At 34.4% G+C, this 21,581-nt stretch overlaps 1 protein-coding gene and 1 long non-coding RNA gene across 4 annotated transcripts in view; both read right to left on the reverse strand.

Moving 5' to 3' along the window:
- Nucleotides 1-387: 387 nt before the first annotated feature.
- Nucleotides 388-2,636, reverse strand: LOC131806808 (uncharacterized). Its single transcript, XR_009344174.1, has 3 exons — nucleotides 2,342-2,636; nucleotides 2,205-2,279; nucleotides 388-2,148 (listed from the first exon to the last, which is right to left on the reverse strand). It is a non-coding gene; the product is annotated as an uncharacterized LOC131806808 (long non-coding RNA).
- A 12,794-nt stretch (nucleotides 2,637-15,430) lies between these two features.
- The window catches only part of LOC101898847 (flightin), a 59,807-nt gene continuing 53,656 nt past the window's right edge, over nucleotides 15,431-21,581 (reverse strand). For all 3 annotated transcript variants that reach the window (XM_059131521.1, XM_059131520.1, XM_005188830.4), the window contains exon 4: nucleotides 15,431-15,691. In XM_059131521.1, coding sequence (XP_058987504.1) covers nucleotides 15,559-15,691 — 133 coding nt within the window. In that variant the 3' untranslated portion in view covers nucleotides 15,431-15,558. The remainder of the gene's footprint in view (nucleotides 15,692-21,581) is intronic.

Below are 21,581 nucleotides of genomic sequence, written 5' to 3' on the forward strand. Positions count from 1 at the left end.
TAAACAGTTGAATCTAGTTCAGGAATATCATGGTTCCATGCATGGTGGTCATTTGGGGGTAAGGAAAACATCATTAAAACTAAAACAGCGATATACGTGGAAGAATATGCACAGGATGGTGAAGAACTATGTCTCGAACTGCCCACAGTGCAAATGAAATAAACAGGATAGACATTCGAAAGAACGTTTTACGAAAACCGATACACCAACGATAAGCTTTGAGATCGTATCTGTAGACACTATAGGCCCCATAGATGGCCCGTCGGAAATTATGACGTATCTGACATACAAAAGTCGTAAACCTACCCGATAAAACAAGGTTTTTGACAAAAATAGGAACGAAATAAAAACACATTTGTCTCTTAAAGTCCAATACAGTTTTTCTTTAAAATATTTGTTTTATTAAACAGGAAATAAAAAACATAACAAACTTAAATAATTCATTTAAATTACATTTTAAATCAAAGGCCTCCAAGCAGGTACATACTGTTATTACAAATTATTTTGTAATTTGTTTCGTTTAATTTTCGTTTTCGCTGGAATCAGTATCCTCTATATACTGCGAGACGTCTTTTGTTTCATTAATTCTTAAAGAAAAATAAACTTCTAACAATTTCTTAGAACGTTCTGGGTCTAATCTGTTCCTCAAATCGGTATGAACATGTGTCCAATTTGAAAAAATACCCTCCAGCTGAGCTGTTGAAGCTGGTATCATGAGCAATTTTTGTGCAAATGTCGTTAATGATTTGTGTCTATTTCAGCCAATTCCCAGAATAGCCCAGGTTAGGATGTTTTTTCCGAAAGTAAGGCAAAAAATCCTGCCGCATTTTTGTTTTCTGAAAATGATTGTAATCCATGTTCATCAAGATTTTCCAGTAAAAAGTCTTCAACTTTTTGCATTTGCTCTGGGTTCAACCTTCCACCCTTATATCGCGGATTCAAAACATTTGCTGCGAGGTTATATTTATTAAAAACTTTACTGATTCTACATCTTTTTGCCGCCACTTCATATAATTCTGGTTTTGCCGTGGTAAGCAATTTTATCCATTCTTCTGTTGCATCAGCTATAGAATACTCAGACTTTTGACAGTTTTTTATGAGTAAAGATACAGGATTCAAAAGGTCAAATAGTTCCTTAACGGATTGAATAAATCCTCCTTATAGAGCAGCTCACTTATATAGGATTTGACCAAGGGTTTTCCATAAGTGTTAGTTTCTGCAGATATTTGCTTCATCTTGGAAATGCGGTTTATCAACCAAAAAAGTCCATCACGCTCACCGCACCATCTTGTTGCACATGGTAACTTCGCTTTGGTTCCTCCAAGCATTGACAACTTTCTTTCAATATGTACTTTTTTAAATTCATTAAGAATTTTATGTACTTTTCTAAGTATTGAAGAGTTTTCAGTAACTTCGTCCTCCAACATACCGAATACATCATCGTTTTGTTGAGACTGTAGCCGTGTAGATCGCCTCTGGCTATTCCCAGTCACACAAAGATAATTTAACTCGAAACGAATACCAAAATTCTTGATGATATCTTTGGATAGCAAATTACCCATGTGGGCATTACACGTTGTATGAATCAGCCCAACATTCCGGCCCATTGATACCATATCAGTAGCATTATCTGTTACTACAGCGAAAACTTCAACTTTGTACCGATATTTGGCTTAACTGGCAGCTTTTTTCACCATTTCAGTGAGATTTTCTGAAGTTTCTCTCATGTATGAAAAGTCGTAAGATTCCAAAAAAAAAAAATCAGTGGTCACAGTTGTGCAGTAATGCTGCGACATTTTTTGTGTTTGATGCTGAATTTTTCCATCCGTAAATAAGAAGTACGGAATATGTACCTTCTTTTAAAAATTTGGCATTCAAATCGATTTGCTCCTTATGCACTGCATCCAATAGTGGTCCAGATATCCTTTTTCTGCTTGGTGGTTTGTACGATGGTTGCATTCCTTTGCAAAAATCTTTGGAGAATTGATTACCTGCTGCAACAAAAGGAATGTTACAAGCGAAAAAACCTGGCAGTACGAATGTCGAGTTGAGCTTTATCTTTCTTGTTGAAAGATAAAGCTCAACTTGTTGAAAGATAAAGCTCAACTTAATAGTAGTTTGAGTATTTGATGTCTGTGTACATGACAACTGAAAGTAATAGTGATATTTTAATACATGTAAATTGAAAACGAATGCATGCTTACATTTTTTGGGATATAACCGCTTCAAGTAAATCACTTCCGTTGTCCTCGTCAATCTGTTCAACATTGCATTTTTTCCTAAAGATCCAAAAACGCATTTATAACTAATCGTTATTTTAATATTAATATGGAGTACTTACCGATGTGACTGCATTCTGTTAATAGCCGTGTTGCGGATTAATTGCTTGCACCTATTGCACTGGGCAACAGCTTTTCCTCGTTCAGTTATTTTTGTATATCTGTACCAATATGGATGAAGGGGCCTACCACCGGTTGCTCCAGAACTTTGTCCAAACCCATCTGGTTGTTGTTCATCACTCGGACTTTTTAACATTTTAAAATATATAAAATTTTTGTAATTGTTGAAAAGTAGTGTTATCTCCCGCTCAAACTAATTTGTTTTTGGCGTTTCTTGGTTGACATCTGTCAGTTCTATTTGTCAACATGTACAAATGCAATGAAACACACATCAAGCAGTATACGCGACATTTTGTAGATGGCGTGATATGTATTTTGTATATTTTATGATTCATTTAATTAAATTTAAATGTTTTATTTAAGAAAACATCAAGATCACAAAAAGTAAATTTTATAAAAGTCTACATTTTGAGAATCTTACACATGTTCATATTATATAAGTTGTGATTATATAGTATAGTGGGTACTATCCGCAATATACATTTGTAATTTGTTTCATACAAAGTTCAAAGTTTTCAAATTATTTTAAATACATTATTTTTAACAAAGTAAAATATATATAAAAACTTACTGAATCTTTTAAGTAACAAGAGCTAGAGGAATTGAGCATAATTATGATTATAACACAACATTTTTCAGGTTTATGACGTTAAATACATTTCATACTTTTTATACAGCTTTATGACGTTTTCGACGTTTACAACTTTGTTAGGCCTCTGATAGGCCCCCTTAGAATATCCAGGAATTACCGGTATGTTCTCACAGCACAGTGCGAACTAACAAAATATATTGTAGCTTTTCCTGTGGAGATAAAAGATGCAAAGACTGTTGTGAAAACTTTGGTGGAAAATTGATTAATGGAATTTTGACGTTGAAATCGGATAAGGGAACTGAATTTATCAATCAATTGTTATCAGAAGTCGGCAAAAAAAATACAAAAATCAACATTTGCAGCCAATGGGGTTTTTAAGCGCCAGCTAAACTATTAGGTAGGCTTAAAAATATTTCCCCAAGCCGTGAACATCACATTACATACATAATAATACTGATTATATATAAAAGAAAATGTTAGTTATTACGATAATAACTTAAGAACGGCTGAACTGATTTATCAATTCATAATGTCTCATGGCAGAAAAGGATAAAATACAAAAAATCGATTAAATATGCTCCAACAAAAATGTAATTTAAAATATTTTTGTTGGAGTATGTATATCCGGTGTTTTTGATTTTATTCTTTTCCGCCATGATCCAAAAAATCGAGTAAAAATACTCCATCAAAAATGTGAATAAATAATATTTTTCTGATATATATATTTTTTTAATTTTTCGTAATTTCTTATATCGCATGTATCAATTTGACTAATTGTATTGCATTGTACATTTTGTAATATTGTTTATATCCTACAACACTGAATTGGGGGTATTATAAGTATGATTGATGATAGCACTTCGAAATATTGGTCCCACGACTTCATATATCAATTTACCTATCTCGCTGAGTTGAATCGATTGAGCTATTTATGAGTTAAGATGGACCAAAAAAAAAAAAAAGATTTTGCTGATGCTCTTCAGGTTTTGAATCATCGGATAATATTTATATTCTCGGTTAATATATAAATTTAAAGCCACATTGACTTGAGAACGTGGCTTAAGACCTTAATAGACTAGTATCGGTCGCTACAGCTATATTAAGCTCAAGTCAAACTAAATCCGTATGGCAAACATTAAAACAGCTTAATAAACACAGAATTTTATTTTTATCAATAATATATACTTTATGGGTATCTTTCCAATATTCGTGAAAATAAAAGTAAATTGTTAAATAAATATATTCCCTTTGTGTAGAGCGTATCGAAGAGCAAAAAACCCTCAATCATTAGGTGGACCAAATAAATACCCTGTAGGATTGCTTATGGAAACATAGATAATAGCTAATACATTAAGAATCCTAATAATTGATCTATGTTTAGAAAACGTAGGCATTACACTATTATTCTATACCCATTAGAATATTAAGATTAAGAATGACATATGAAGGGAATGTGATTATGACCTTTCCACCACTAAAAAGCTGTAATACAGTTGCCAGAAACAGCAATCATAAGATTGTTGTATTAATAAAAAATGAAAATAAGTATATACACTTAAAGGAACACTTGTATCCATACTACATTGGTGACCCCGAACGAAAAATAACAAATTTCAAACATGACAACCGAAAAAAATTCAATGGAAATATCCCGTGTTGCTTTACGTGTTCCACCATTTTGGCGACAACATCCAAGGCTGTGGTTTATTCAATTGGAATCTCAATTCGTAACAGCAGGAATTTCTTCCGACGAAACGAAGTTCCACACGCTAGTTGGGTCCATGGAAAGCAACATCCTAAGCCATGTGAGCCATGTTTTGGAGAATCCTCCAGCGAATGGGAAATATGATACGCTTAAGAAGACATTGCTGAACGAATTTATGGAATCAGAAGAAAAGAGACTACGGCAGCTATTGGAAAACGTGTGCATTGGTGACAAGAAGCCTTCTGGATTGCTGAGAGAAATGCGAGAATTGGCATGTGGATAAGTGTCTGAAGAGTTGCTTAAAACCTTGTGGATCCAACGCCTTCCACAAACAGTGAGAGCAATATTGTCGGTGAGCGAAGGCAGATGGCAGATAAGATTCATGACCAACCGGATGCTTCTGGGGTAGTAAATGCGGTTTCAACAAGCGACGATGACCGATTGCAATCTCTCGAAAGGCAAGTATCCGAGTTGTTATCAAAGATTGATAGTCTGTCAATAAGAGGTGAACAAAGAAACAACCCCAGTTATCGAGTTCAAGAAGCAATTCACGAGCAAGATCATCTGTTTGAGGGTACCATTACAAGTTTGGTAAGAAGGCTACAAAATGTCGGTCACCCTGTTCCTTCGAAGCAGCGGAAAACAATTAGGCACCTCATCTACGGTGACGGATGAGTGTGGCCTACAGATAAGTCGCCTGTTCATTCAAGATAAACAATCGAAGTACAGGTACCTTAGAGATACTGGAGCCGACATTTCAGTTTTACCACCAACGGCTGAAGAGAAGAAAAGTCCACCTAAATCATTTGTATTCTATGCAGCAAACAATACGAAAATACGAACATATGGGACGAAAATTGTAAGTTGCAATATTGGTCTGCGACGCAAATTTCTCTGGTCTTTTATTGTTGCTGATGTCGCACAGCCAATAATTGGATCAGACTTTCTGAAACATTTTGGTCTTCTTGTGGACGTTAAAAATAATCAACTAATTGATTCAACGACGAACCTTAAAGTGCCTGGATATTGCTCCCTTGATCAGAATTTCTCATTGAAGGTAGTTTCAGATGCCCCAGGAAGATATAAATCAATTGTTTCCGAATTTGTCGACGTCACGACACCCAATATTAAATTGCCTCCAGTTAAACATCCAATAACACACCATATTGATACAAATGGACCAGTAGTTTCCGTCAAGGCGCAAAGATTATCTGATGCAGTTAGGAATTTGCTGACTATCAAAAAGTTCTTGGGCGAGTCCGTTACACATGATACCAAAAGGTGACGGGTTGTGGCGCCCCTGTGGAGATTATCGTTCTCTTAATAACCGATCGTTACCCCGTAGCACACATCCAGAATTTTGGATATATGCTGGCTGGTAAGAAAGTATTTTCAAAAATTGATTTGGTCAAAGCATACTTTCAGATTCGTGTGGCAGAAGAAGACATCTCAAAGACTGCTATAATTACGCCATTTGGATTGTTTGAGTTCACGCGCATGCCATTTGGTCTTACGAACGCTGCGCAAACATTACAACGTTTTATTAATGAGGTTTTACGAGGACTTGACTTCTGTTTTGCCTACATCGATGACATACTCGTAGCGTCTGAAAATGAAGAAGAGCACGAAAATCATATCCGGCAAATATTCTCTCGACTACAAGAATATCGCATAACTATCAATAATGAAAAATGCGAATTTGGCTAGAACTCTCTGGAATTTCTGGGATACTGTGTGAAACAAGACGGCCTTACTCCATGTCCAGAACGTGTTTCTGCAATCCTTCAGTACAAATTGCCCCAAACTGTCAATGAATTGAGCCGATTCTTGGGAATGATCAATTTTTATCGACGTTTTATTCCGAGAGCCGCCCAAGCTCAAGCAACGCTAAGTGCCCTAAATCTCGTCAAAAGAAGAACGACAAAACGCCAATAGTTTGGATTCCAGAATTACGTAAATCATTTGAAGAATGCAAAACCCAACTTGCGAACGCAGCACTTTTGGCATATCCTATTGAATCCGCAGAGACCTCTTTATGGGTAGACGCGTCAGATACAGGTATGGGAGCTGCCCTCCAACAACTAATTGATGGTGAATGGAAACCACGCGGATTCTACTCAAAGAAGTTGTCAGACACAAACACGGTATAGTGCTTATGATCGCGAACTTTTGGCGGCATACTCAGGATTGAAGTATTTCCAACATTTTCTTGAAGGACGTCAGTTTTGCATATACACAGTTCATAAACCGCTTACATTTGCTTTTAATCAACGACACGATAAAGCATCTCCACGCCAACTTCGTCACTTAAATTTTATTGGACAGCATACGGTAGACATTCGTCATGTACCTGGAAAACAAAATTCAACTGCAGATGCATTGTCTCGTGTCAACACGATATCGTTCTCATCTTCTTTGAATTATTCAGAACTAGCCGAAGATCAAACGAAAGACGAAGAATTTAAATCTTTACTTGCACACGAAAAACCATCAAATTTGGAACTGAAATCTCTTGAAATTCCAACGTCGAAAAAAGAAATCGTATGTGATGTGTCAACATCTAAAGGAAGACCGTACATCACATCTCTTTTCCGAAAGCAAGTATTTGACATGATACACAACATATCACATCCCGGCGCAAAATCTTCAATTAAGATGATATCGGATAGGTTTGTATGGCCGAATATGCGGAAAGAAATTTCAACTTGGGCTAAATCATGCTTAAAGTGTCAGCAAGTCAAGGTTGTACGCCACGTGAAAAGTGCTGTTGAGCAATTCCCAATTCCAGACGAGCGATTTAATGTAGTAAGCATCGATATAATTGGAACTCTTCCACCGTCGGAAGGGTATAGGTACTGTCTAACGTGTATTGACAGATTCACCCGATGGCCCGAGGCTTTTCCACTGCAAGATATCACAGCTGAATCTGTTGCAAAAGCATTTCTTAGTGGATGGATATCAAGATTTGGAGTGCCTTCTCAAGTAGTGACAGATCAAGGACGACAGTTTGAATCCGCCTTGTTTAGAGAATTTTCAAAATTGATAGGAGTTCGAGTCACTCGCACTACGCCTTACCACCCTCAATGCAATGGTCAAATTCAACGTTGGCATCGGACCCTTAAATCATCTATAATGTGTCACGAGAAAGAGCGTTGGTCTAAAGTCTTACCAATTGTAATGCTAGGACTACGTGCATCTATTAACCACGATTTGAACGTTTCACCTGCAGCTTCAGTTTATGGCATGGAGTTAACGTTGCCTGGAGAATTTTTTACAGAATCAAAAACTACGAAAGTAACTTCCGATTGGGTTCTGCAATTTAAGGCTGATATGAGTAAAGTCAAAGCAACAGAGGTGAACCGTCATGGTACTTCCAAAGTTTATGAACCGGAAGCATGAAAACTTGCAAAATTTGTTTTTTTTCAGAAATGATGCTGTACGACCGGCATTGCAACCTCCCTACACTGGACCATTCCCCGTTGTATCGAAAGGAGAGAAAACATTTTTGGTCGATGTAAATGGAAAGCAAAAAACAATATCAGTTGATCGCCTAAAACCAGATTCAATCTTAAAAGATGACATTCCAGCGGAAGAATCACCACCACTTACAGTTCCACCTGATATTCACACTCGTACGCTTCGATCTGGAAGAACTGTACGAATAAATACCTAACGTTGTCACTGGGGAAGGAGTATTGTGGTGGCACTCAGTATAAAATAAACTGTGCTTATAAAATATAATAAACATCAAGTAGGCTAAGAATTATACCTTTGTATAAAATGTCAACAAAAATATTTTCATGAAATAAAATTTAGTCTTGAATTTGAAATAGAAAAGAACACTCGTATCCATACTACAGGGCTATTTCTGCAGTTTTGCGAAGTTGTTTCACCCAGCAACCATAAGACAGAATTTTCTAAATTGGTTTGCGAGTAAAAAAATATTATATATGAGACATCATGCACTTATGTATTAAAACCAAACACATATATTTCAAAAATTTAATTATTGATATTTATTTGGAATTGAAATAAAGTAATGGCATTTTCTTACATTTAGTATAAAAAATAACATAATTCTTCTTGAAGATTTTAAAAAATTAATGGAAAATATTAACATAAAAACATAATTCCTTTTGATTATTCGTTTTTCATTATACATACATACAAGAAGTTTTTATAGAGGATATTTATACATTTCTGTATAAGTAAGTGAGATCACGTTTTGTTAATGGCCATGGAAAACTGAAAAGCAGTTACAATTCTTATTGAGGCATAAATGTACTTTACATTTTTCACAATAAATATAAGATGAGCCTGAACATCCAGCTAGATTACAGCGCTGCCGATCTCTCGCCCATACTGGAATATGAGATAAATTATCCTCTCGAACATATTTTTGATGGAATAAAAGCTGCGTTAGGCTTTCCTTTTTTTAGCTTCTATTTCTTGAGACACGCGAGTCGATAGACTTCCAAGGGGTTTCACTGTTTGGCCGATTCTACATAAACTTACCCCGATTTCAATGCGGAAATCCGCTAAAGATAAAGTTTTATTCCCATTTCGCTCTTTTGAAATGTGTTTATACAGTATCCACGAGTTGACTGTTGTAATATCCAGTAAATGGTAAAATATTCGTATATACCATTTCTTGGATCGGAGTTTAATTTTATGGCGCCTAATAAGGCTATCAAGAAGGTCAACACCACCCATGTGTGTGTTATAAATCTTTACACTATTTGGGCACTCCACTTCAATCACTCGCTTATTCTTCCTATCATATCTTCGAGCAGAATGAACTGGCAACTTTCCAGAACAGGTCGAAAGAAAATGAACTAATTTGGTATCTTTCCAAACTACCGAACTTACATTTACTGCTTCTACGGCACATGTAAACTCATGACAAGTTCCTCTGGGTTGGGATTTCATGGACCACTCTGTTGGTAGCATACACGATGGAAGTCTATATCGCCGTACAGTACCAATGCTTAGTATGCCGATTTTATGTAGTTCCACAGCTAATTGCAAAGTCGTGTAATAATTGTCGAAGTAAACACGGTAATTCATATTGCTTGGATCATCGCATAAAAGTCGAATGACAACATTTGCAACAGACCCTAAATTGTTTTCTGAAGTCAACCTTACTTCATTCTCTTCATATGTAAAGCCTGAGGCACCAATTAAAACGAAGAGCTTATATCCCCACTTATGGGGTTTCATTGGCATGTATTGCTTCAAGTAACTTTTAGCTTTTGTTGAACATAATTGTTCGTCTACAGAAAGGTTTTGTACCATTGCTACCGTCGCAAATCCTTTCAATAGAGCGTCAATAACAGGACGTATTTTAAAAATTCGATCATGGTTTTTGTCATCACGTGGTACATTTTCAGAATTTCGATTGAAATGAAGAATTCTTCTAATCTTCTCGAACTTAGAAAGAGACATAGTTTCTTTTATAATTTGATTACCAACCTCATATGACCAGTATCTGCGCAAATTTGTCACATGGTGCATTGATGTCATTATACAAATTCCAATGTATGCTTGCAAATCTTTTTCATTTATCGTTATTGGATTGTCAATATTGAGTTCAGCAGAATAGTAATTCGATTCTTCAACAATTTTTGACATAAGCTCATTGTTGAAGAAATATTTAAAAATTTGCAACGGAGTACTCAGCGAAATTATTTCTGCGGAGAGCGTTTCACTACCCTTGAACTGTACAGTTTCTGGTGATAGCTGAAGATTTTGATTTTTCCACAAAATTTTCCTATATTTACATTTCAAGTCTTCAATTTCTTTTTTGGAGTTTGCAGTGAATTGGCCAATGGTTTCATTTTCGTTCAAATACGTTATTGGTAAATCATTTATCGAAGTCGTCTATATCATCGTCAGGTTCTGTATTATCCCCGGGTAACTCGGTGTGTGATCCGCTTATTGTAGGATTAAAGTTTTCTGAAAATTCTTCCTCATCACTACTATTATCATCTAAATCATCTTCGCTCTCGGAAAATTGATTAACTAAATTAGTTATCATTTCGTCATTTAAATATTTAGATTTAAATAACATGGTTTATAGCTAAAAACAATTTTTTTAACTAGTTTTACTGTGAAATTGCATATACATATGGGGTTGTTCTTTGATCTTGTTCGTTGCTGTCGTCTCACTTATTATGGCGACTTTTACCTATTTTTTGGAGATAACATATGTGAAAAATTAAAAAAACTTGGTTCTCTCATATATGATACAAAATGCATAGTAGGGCTAAATAGGTGTCAAACTTATTTCTTAACAATGACAAATGCGCGGCAATTATAGAAAGTATGTTAATCTTTGGTTGTACTTGGTTATCTACGATTAGAGTTTCAAAACAGTCATATTTACTGTTTAAGATAGAATTGGTGTTTAAAAATAGTTAAACACCCACCAACTAATTTGAAAGAACATAGCCCTTAAAATCTGACTACTCCCAATTACTATATCTCTGTTGTAGAAGAATAGAGAGATTTCAACGAGAGATTTCATGCCGCCAATCTTTAGGCATCTAAATAAACATGTCCACACAAACAAATACAATTAAGTTGAGTATCGATCGACTAGAAGCTTAAATCGGAAGCCATCAATAGCGCTTAAATTGGAAGCTTGAGTTAAACTAGTTGTAAAAAGAAAAGGTTATATCGTTTACCAACAATAAATATGTAAGACAATTGGCCAAACCTCTACCAAAACAATTGTGTTTTTTACATCCTCTAATCCTTTGACGCCCACACGTACGTATTCGACGTACTAGCTCCCATGGTACAATGAATACAAGGTAGGCTAACTTTGAAAAAATTGCAAGTATAGAGGTCCACCTGTTTGGCTTGTAATGTCAGAATTGCTATCAAAACAATAAAAAAGCAAACAACTTGTTGCATTGATTTTAAATAAATAAATAAAAACCGCGAAAACTGAATAAAAGGTCAACATTTCTTTTCAAAATCATGTTCTATATATATTTATTATTGAAAAGAAGACACACACATAAGCAAATGAAGTTGACATATTAAGCCAGAAAAATAAAACAATTGAAATCATATGGTAGTTCTGCCTTGAATTCATTGTACCATGCTAGCTCCATTGGGAGAGGTCGCCGGCACTTGATTCCCAGAGTCTCTATAGTGTGAACTTAACATTAGTCCTTCAAGCCGGATACGGTCCAGACTCTTCATTAATATTGATCCTAACAAGCCTGTTATTCCACCCTCATTGGTGTATTTTGGATTTATTTCAAAAATACAGTCCACAACATCGCCTGTTTGCATCAAACTTACTTCGGTACTTGTAGTGAGCAAAACAAAAATAACAAGTGTTTCGTTTGTTTGTGGCCGTCATAACAACAAATCACGTATTCATTGTTTCGCGATCGCTCAAAATCCATTAGCGGACAGGACAGCGGAAATAATAAAATCAAAACCAAATTATTAATTTTGCTTCTTCGGCTTGGTTCTTATTATTCTCTAAATTCGTAATCAATATTGTTGACATATCAACAATTTGCTGTGTTACAATTTTAAATAGCATACATCAATATTCAATTCTCATTATTATTTTCTTTTCAGGCAGCACCAAAAAATACACAAAAATGTAATCATATTGCGTAAATACAAAAATTTGTGCAATTGCACATATCGTGTGTTGTTCATGTGTAATTAGTGGCATGTACAATTCATTTGTTTTACTATTTTAACACTTTTTTACAGTCCTCCCTTCCCAAATACTAAAGCAGAAAGAATTTTTAGGTAATAATTTTTGGGACAGACAAGAAGCGAACATGATTCTCATTTACTGGAGAATGTTTAATATTTAAAGTGCTTATTTTTCACCAAAGTCGTCACATCAATAGCCTAAAAAAGTTATTCATGATATTGGTTGCGATCAGCTAATGTTGCAAAGCTGTCATTTTCGTTTTGAAAAACACAAAGCCAATAGGGGCATACCCCAGACTTAAGCAATCGAATATTTAGCACTTAAAATAATTGCAAAACAACATTTAAGAAACACACATAAAAATATTTTTATACCATAAACTGTGGTCAGGTTTAGACCCATATTTCCTTTTGATTATCTACATAGAATCACATTCTTAGTCGATTTATGAATATATATACTTACATACGTCTGTGCATGTATTTGTGTAAACAGAGTACTGGTCGCATTTATTGCCCGATCAATATGAATCTTTGCACAAAACATTTTTTTGTTCCAAGGATGAATTGGAGATAATTGGTCAAAATTTAGATGTAGCTCCCATATATATCTTCGCCCGATTAGCCTCTTATTGTGCACCAAATGTATACACTGAGCTTAGAAAAAGTATGTCAAATTCGGTGGAAATCGGTTCAGATATAGACATTGCTATATCGGCACCGCCCGACTTTGGCTTTTCATTACTGGTTTAACTATAATTTGATATAAAATTAATTTACGTTTTTTTGGGGTATATAGTTACTTTTGTTAAAAAAAAGTAACCCTAATCAAAAAAAATGTTGATGCATGAGTAATTTTTCCCCAAATGTGTAATATGTTCACCCTCCGTGCGTAATGCGCAGTTTCCCTGGTGGCAAAACTAATATAGCTACTCTTTTTCTCGTTCTTCCAACATGATGAAGGAAGACGATTTGGATTTTTATGTATGATTTAGAGGTTAGGATTGAGGAAATTTGAAAATTGTGGAAATCGGTTGAGGAAAAATTAAATAACTGCCTTTAACATATAGAAAACCCCGAAGATATCGGTTATAGCAAGTTTCACGTTTCTTCCAAAGAATATATAATTTGCGCTTCTGCAATTAAAAGATTATCATCCAAACTTCAGTGTCGTAGAGAAATGTCATCGAAATCATCTCTAAATTGTTCGGTCGTTTCGTTATTGGATTATCCCTGTGAAATCCTGTCGGAAATGCAGCCTCTCGATGTTACAGACAAAAACCAGAGTTCATCATTTCACACTTCTCTTGACGGAGGAGCACAAGCATCTAGCTCTTCAATATTAGGTGTTGGGAATTCTAGATTAGACTCGAATTTTGTAATAAATCCTCTGAATGTAGATGACTTTCACAGTTTGGCGATACCTCCGTGTAATATTGAGGTGTTCGATGGTGGTATTTTGAATTGGCCCACTTTTAGAGATTTGTTTAGTGGGGTTTTTATTAATAATACTCGATGGATAGACATTGAACGTCTGTTTCATTTTCTCAATAAAAGTAGTGGCGACGCTCGAGAGAAGTTACCTTCAACTAATCGGAGTTTTGAACCGTTGTGGAAAGCCTCGAATTCCACTTACAATAATCTACGGTTGCTTGTAAATTAAAGTCATTGCTTGCGCATCCTGTGTTGGAACAGGAATCTAGTTCGGGACTAAAGTTTACACAATGCATGATTAATAGTTGTCAATGTCAATTTTTAATGTACCAACGGATAATTGGGATCCGATCGTTGAATTTATTTGTCTGCAAAAATTGTCATGCTTTGTGGGAGCAAAGTGTCTCTTTCTTTCGAACTCTTCTGTGTTTGCATGAAATGAGGAATGTTAACAGCGATATCAAACGCCATGATTTCTATAGCTTAGGTGTGACTTCTAAGTGATTTGCGAGATATTTTTTGCTTACAGGGAAATGAATACAATGAGTATTTGTGTTGGTGTGAGTGGCAGGTGGATATCGCAACTCGCTACTTACAAGTAAGCAGGATAATATTGTGCATATGTATGCGCCATATACTCTCTTCCAACTTTAGGAGTTATTAAATGGTATGACTGTGCTATGATGTAGCCTGTTTCTATCTTCCTCTTAATTGTGATTTCTGAGATGATTTAAGATTATATCCAATTTGTTTAATGTTATAATTACTTTTTTATATCTCGTCTTTTCGCCTGTCTTATTTATATATTTGCTTCGAAATATAATGAAAATGTAATATTTACGTGTAAAAGTTGTTGTCTAGCAATGTGTTAGGGGGAGAGGGAATGAATCGAGACGCAATGTTGTTGAGTGTTTGACGAGAAATGATTCTTTATTCAATAGAAAAACTAAATCTAGCCTTAACATCTAACACAAAAATGCACATGAGCATGCACTCCACGCACAAAATACGTTGCGGGAGAAACGAAACGTACCTAGTGTGTGATCGACCCTTTCTTATCTTCTATTTATGGCCGTGACATTTATTACATCATTTGTTACCGACCAGAAACCTAGCATATAGAAAGCACATGCATCTTAAGTGTTTTCTTTATTTAACTAATTTGCATTCTTCGGAAAAGACAAATAAAAATGTGATAAGAATTTAAAGAAGTATATTAAACATACAAATTATTTATACAACAAGAACAGTTTCTACAAAATTAAAAACAATGCGTTTGTAGTGATGAATTATAATTCAGAGATTTAATATTCTCTTACCTTTGTTTTATCTATGCAAGCGAACATTGGAAAAAAATTAAAAAAGAAGACAATTATTTTTAAAATTATTTGAATAACTGTCTAGGAAGTGAACTTTGTGGTTATTAGAAGTAACCCTGTGTGCGCTATTTAGTCACGATTGAAATGATCGCAGGCGTGGTTCATTTCTTCCTGGTGATGATCGCTTACATGAAGATAAAAGTTCCAAAAATTAGGTAATACTTTATGATTTAATTACATAAATAAAGTAATTACTTACTACAAGAGAAACTCTCCGAAAAAAAAACAACTATTTCATAATATTTTCTCACAAATTTATTTTATGCAATGAAACTCTACATTAATATGTTTTAGATAGAATATACACTTACAAGTAGATTGGTCAAATAAATATTTACATTACTTAGTTGGAAAACAAACTTAGAGAACTTTAGCATATTTCTGGTTGATATAAGCCTTAGTGTGATAGTTATGTGGTCGAATTGATGCTGCTAAAGTTTGAATTAATTGGTGTTCTCTCTTACTGGAGGATTCGAAGTCCAGACATCTTCCACTAAAAAATAAAGACAAAAACAAGGAAATAGCAGTTAATACTTTAGCTCAAAGTTATATATATATATATATATATATATATATATATATATATATATATATATATATATATATATATATATATATATATATATATATAAGTTTTTAATATGGTAAAAATCGTTACAAAATTTTCCAGTCAAATGAGCAGTAATTTGGAATTTACTGTATTTTGTACACCTCATGATTGAGGCCTGAATGATTAAAGAATAGCCTAAGTTAATTATTTTTCAACCCATTAACACCTTAGATTGTGCATAATAAGTCCGCCAAAAGGTGGCATTTAAATTGTAAGTTGGAGACCCCATAAAATCCATATTTTTCATCATAGTATAATTCAATGACGATTCAACACATACTCGGTCCCGTGCTACTTTCTTATATTTGTAATTTTTTAATGTTTCCACAATTTATTTCATATAGATGTACATCCCAAATCTACGTTCCCAACCAATATTCTCTTGGGGGTTACAAATTCAAAATTATACAAAATTTTCTTTTCTGACCACACATTAGATGTGAAAGTGGACTTGGGGATACTCCAATGTGGGGACTTTACTTAAATAAATTCCTATGTGGCAATTATCTGTATGATGGTTCCCTACCCCAGGGTAGCATAAACACAATTTTTTAGCCAAATCAATTGATAAATGTGGTCAAGAACAATATGGGCCCTACTCTGAAAATTTCAAATTTTATGCGAATAGGTTCTCTACCCCCTTAGAAACAAAGATGCCAAATAAGGGCCAAAAAAAAATTAAAAAAAAGTGTTCAAGACCCCAAAAATAGCTTAAATCATGCGATGGTTATATAAATATGAAATCGGGTTGTACCCTTATCTGTGAGTTATGATCGATATCATGACCTGCAATAGCTATTTAAGGTATCTTGAATGTTTGGGAAGAATTTCTGGGAGGATAGAAATCCTTTTCTTACAAAAGTCCAATTCGCTCTACTATTTTGCACCCTTTATATTTGGTATTTTTACAGATTCTACTCCCAAAGAATTTTGAATTTTGAGCTCTTATTGGACGGATTATTTGTTTATTTAAATGTGTTCGCATCTTCCAGCTGAATCACGATGTAGGCCCTGGAGTTGAAAGGTAGATGTCAGTTAACATCGTATTTCGCAATTATTTTATTTTCTTTTTGGTGAAAAATTATATATATGGTAAAAAATATATTTTTTTTGTTCACAAAAAATTCACTGAATATAATATGATAATACAAATTGAAAAAATTGACAAAAAAAAAAGAATAACAAAGTAAAAAAATATTCAACTTTTTCGCTGATTTTTTACTGCAAATTTCGATATCATCTACTCTGTTTCGCCACCAGAAATCAAGTCAGTTAAAGAAATTGGTATTAATATTCGGATTCAAAATTAAAATATAAAAAACACTACAAATGTACATTAGAAAAAAAAAGTAAGACAAAATGGAAAAAAATATATCATATATATAATATATCAAATTGTTACGAGATTTTTTTGTATATTATCCTTTTCGGACAGGAGACAATTCCGAATTTGTATGAATCGTTAATATCAGTCCAGCGGTTCTTAAGTTATAAGCGTAGAAACTAACTAACTTACTAACTAACTTAAGATCTTTCAATACAAAATTTGAAACAATTCCAGTATACATCCAGATATCGAATATTGAGTAGTACCGTTATATACGATACAAAAACGTGACCCATTTATGAACTTAAACTGCCTACTGGCAAAATACACATGTATGAAAGATTTTAGCTTTCTATCTCACTTCGTTCGAAGTGATTACAACAGACAGACGTATATCGTTTAATCGACATAGATTCTTACGTTTTGTTGGGTCTGACATGAGTGTCCCGAGCAGTTACAAACGGAATGACAAAGTTAATATACCCTTCATAGAATGGTGGAGAGTATAAAATCTAAGGTACCCCATCAACTCCAACAGATTTTGGCTTACGAATTTGTGAGATCCTGTATTAAAAAGAATAGTTATGATCATCAATACTCCCTAAAACGCCTCCAAGCATTGGAAATCATTGCGTTTAATTTCTTAGAAAAATACTTTCTACACTTGCAACGAATCACCGACTTCGCTCTGTTCCGATAACGACAAAAATGTTCCAATTATCATTGTTTTTGTTGTTCAGGTAGGCCTTAAAAGCCAAATCACGAAGTGATCGAGAACAATAAACTGATCAAATTATCATTAGGTAGCATTTTTTGCACCAAATTAACAAATGAAAACAACCCCGAAACAAGTTTTGATATTTGAGAACATTTAATATCAACATCAACAACATTCAAAATATTAACATTTAAGGCCGATTGATAAGAAAAACAAGTTAAAAAGCAGATAACAGTTAAACAGATAAAACAATTGTTAATAATGTCGCAAAAATCATGAAAATACCGAATATCTGTCTATCTATACTAGAAAATGGATCTATGTAGACAATTCTCTTCGTGGGGTAAAGTACTCAGAAGGAACCCATTGTGTGGATTTTAAGAAAATTCCATTTAAAATTTTGGCTGAAATCATCAAAATACAGAATATCGGGGGTACCGTCATATGGGGGCGTGGACCGACATCTTCGAACTTGACCTGCCTGCAGACAAAAGACATATCTGTGCAAAATTTTAGCTTCATTCAATTTCACGCTTATCAAGAATATATATACTTTGTTACGTCTAAAATTATTATTTCCATGAGTTACAAACGGAATAACGAACTTAATATACCCTCCATACTATGTACGGTGGAGGGTATAACAAACCAGGCCAGTCAATACAAGAGTAATCTCGATAAACAATAACATCACAAAATGTATTATCACCAATATTTAAAAGGCAAAATTAAGTGAATATTTTTGGAATGATGCAAAACTGACAAACTTAAATGGAAACAGACTGAAAGGATAGACAAAAATTTATGCTGATCAAACATATTAACATTGAAACCTCGCAGCTGATCAAATATTGCAAAATGAGATAAAGTTTCTGTACTAAAAAATCAAAGGATCCATCACACACCACCCTCTTCCATGAGAGGAATATGGAAATATTCGACACCAAATCAACTGCCACACTATTTACCACATGGATTGCGGAGATGAGAACAAAGCTGAATGTGCAGGTCGAGAGGCACATAATTCCGACCATTAACTTCTCCAAAATATCAAATCGTCAACGCAAGCCACAGCTATCTGCGATAAATTAAACAGTCGGAACCAGGTTTTCAAGGGGAACCTTGGATAATGAAACCTTCTTGACCTGTTAGAAAGCAATAGGCCGGTCTCTGGTTAGCTATGTGGATGCAATGCGATCTGCGAATACGAGTGCAAATCATTCACACCTTCCAAAATACTGCCCTGAGGACTGCAACAGGGTGCCTCCTCATGATTCCTGTGGACCATTTACATGAGTAGTCGAAGGTTCTTCCCTCACTTCAGAATAATCAAATGCTTTCGAATTCAGAAGCATTTTTCGTATACCCACTTTATTTCGATTCTTTATAGTATTAGAGAAAACTAATGTTATATGTGTTCAGCTTAGTTTCACTAATATATTTTAATATAATTTTACACCGCTGTCGTCATTGGATTTTTTTTAATTTTTGTAAAGTTGATGATGGGCTGAAGCCGCTGAAAATCGAAATGCCCTTTTAATCGAAATCGTTAGTTTCCATCAAGGTGCTGAAGTTTGCTCTATTCCATAACCTGCATGAATCTACTAATTTTACAATTTTCTTAGATATCGTAAAGGTTATTACATTGTTATAGGTTCTGGAAAAGATCAATTATTTTAGAAGTTATGACCAAACAGCCAACAATTTCGACATTTTGCTTGTTTAATAGTTAGTTAGTTAACTGCATATTTCTCGACTATTATCGGCAATTGTTCTTTTTAGTTGTTTATCAATCCCGAAGTAAACGAACATTGTATGTAAAATGGCGACAAAACTGATATAGTCGCATTGTCTGTAATGAACATAAACACTCATTGCATCTGATGAAAATTCAACGATAGAGCTAAATACTGTGCTTGTTGCAGCATTGATCTTCCAGGCTGGCAGAAGTGTTTATGAAGTTTAGAATACATCACTCTAACTATTACAATTCAAAAATTTCAGGAGAGTGAATAATCTAGTTCCACAACTACAGTTGGTTGACAATCTGTTACACATATGTACATAGATATGTAATTAGAATTTTCTTCTTAATTTTACTTTATTTATTTATTTTTTTTTTTTTTTTGCATATTAGGTACTTTTCCATTTTTTTTTTTACAACAATTGAAATTCATGTATCGCCAAATATGCTTTTCAAATTCACAATGTAATTTTTTATACCCTCCACCATACTATGGAGGGTATATTAATTTTGTCATTCCGTTTGTAACTCCTTGAAATACTCATGTCAGACCCAACAAAGTATATATATTCTTGATCAGCGTAAAATTCTAAGACGATTTAGCCATGTCCGTCTGTCTGTCTGTGTGTCTGTCTGTCTGTCTGTCTGTCCGTCTGTCTGTCTGTTGTAATCACGCTATCTTTCGAACAAATAGAAATAGAATGCTAAAATTTTGCACACATGTATATTTTGCCAGTAGGCAGGTTAAGTTCGTAAATGGGCCATGTAGGTCCAAGAAATCATATAGCCCCCATATAACGGTACCTCCCGATATTCGGTATTTTGATGATTTTAGCGACATTGTTTACCGGAATCGTTTCAAAGTTGGTATTTGAAGTTCGTAATGGATACTACAGCCTAAGACAGAAAATAATCTATGTAGGTCCACGTCCTCATATAGCCCCCATATAACGGTAGCCCCCGATATTCGGTATTTTGATGATTTTAGCGACATTATTTAGCGAAATCGTTCCAAATTTGGTATTTGAAGTTCGTAATAGATACTGCAGCATAAAACAGAAAATGGGCCATATAGGTCCAAGTCTTCATATAGCCCCCATATACCATACCCCCCGATATTTGGTACGTTGATGATTTTAGCGACATTATTTACCGGGATTGTTTCAAATACGGCATGTGAAGGTCGTAATGAATACTTCAGCCCATGCCAGAAAATTGTCTGTGCAGGTCCACGTCTTCGTATAACCCCCATATAACGGTACCCCCCATATACGGTATTTTAATGATTTTAGCTACATTATAAACTGATTTTTCTTCAAGTTTCGCATTTAAATATTGTAATAACTTATGACGAAAGTTGCCTATGCAGGCCCACGTCGTCGTATAAGCATTTGGAATTCTTAAGATATTAACAGAACTTTTAACGGATTTTACTTTTTGAAAATTACCAAATTTGTACCAAATGGTGGAGGGTATTAAAAGTTCGGCGCGGCCGAACTTACATCTTTTTTACTTGTTCTTTCTCATTCACTTTTATGTCGACGTACAGAAAGAGGTAATTTCTCTTCATTTGGCCAATTGTGAAACTTTTTCAACAATTCGACAAATAATAGTTGCATTTCAAAATCTGCAATATAGTAATATTTTATAAATGTTCCGTTCCTGAAAAGCAAGTAGAACTTATAGTCACAATAAAAAACACAATTATAAAAAAACACTGAATACAAAATAACTGAAATATAGGTGCATAACATGAATGTCTCTTGTGATAGCCCCATATAACAGTATCGGTATTTTGATGATCCTAGTCACATTTTTCTATAAGGAGTTCATATATTTGAAGTATTTGACTATAATAAAAATTACTTTTACGGGACCACGTCTTCGTATAGCATTTCATTTAAGAGGTGTTTTTCGACGGAATTTTTATACCCTCCACCTTGGAAAGGAGGGTATATTAACTTTGTCATTCCGTTTGTAACAT

Source organism: Musca domestica, unplaced genomic scaffold (assembly GCF_030504385.1).
Source record: "Musca domestica strain aabys unplaced genomic scaffold, Musca_domestica.polishedcontigs.V.1.1 9, whole genome shotgun sequence".
Lineage (NCBI taxonomy): Eukaryota > Metazoa > Arthropoda > Insecta > Diptera > Muscidae > Musca > Musca domestica.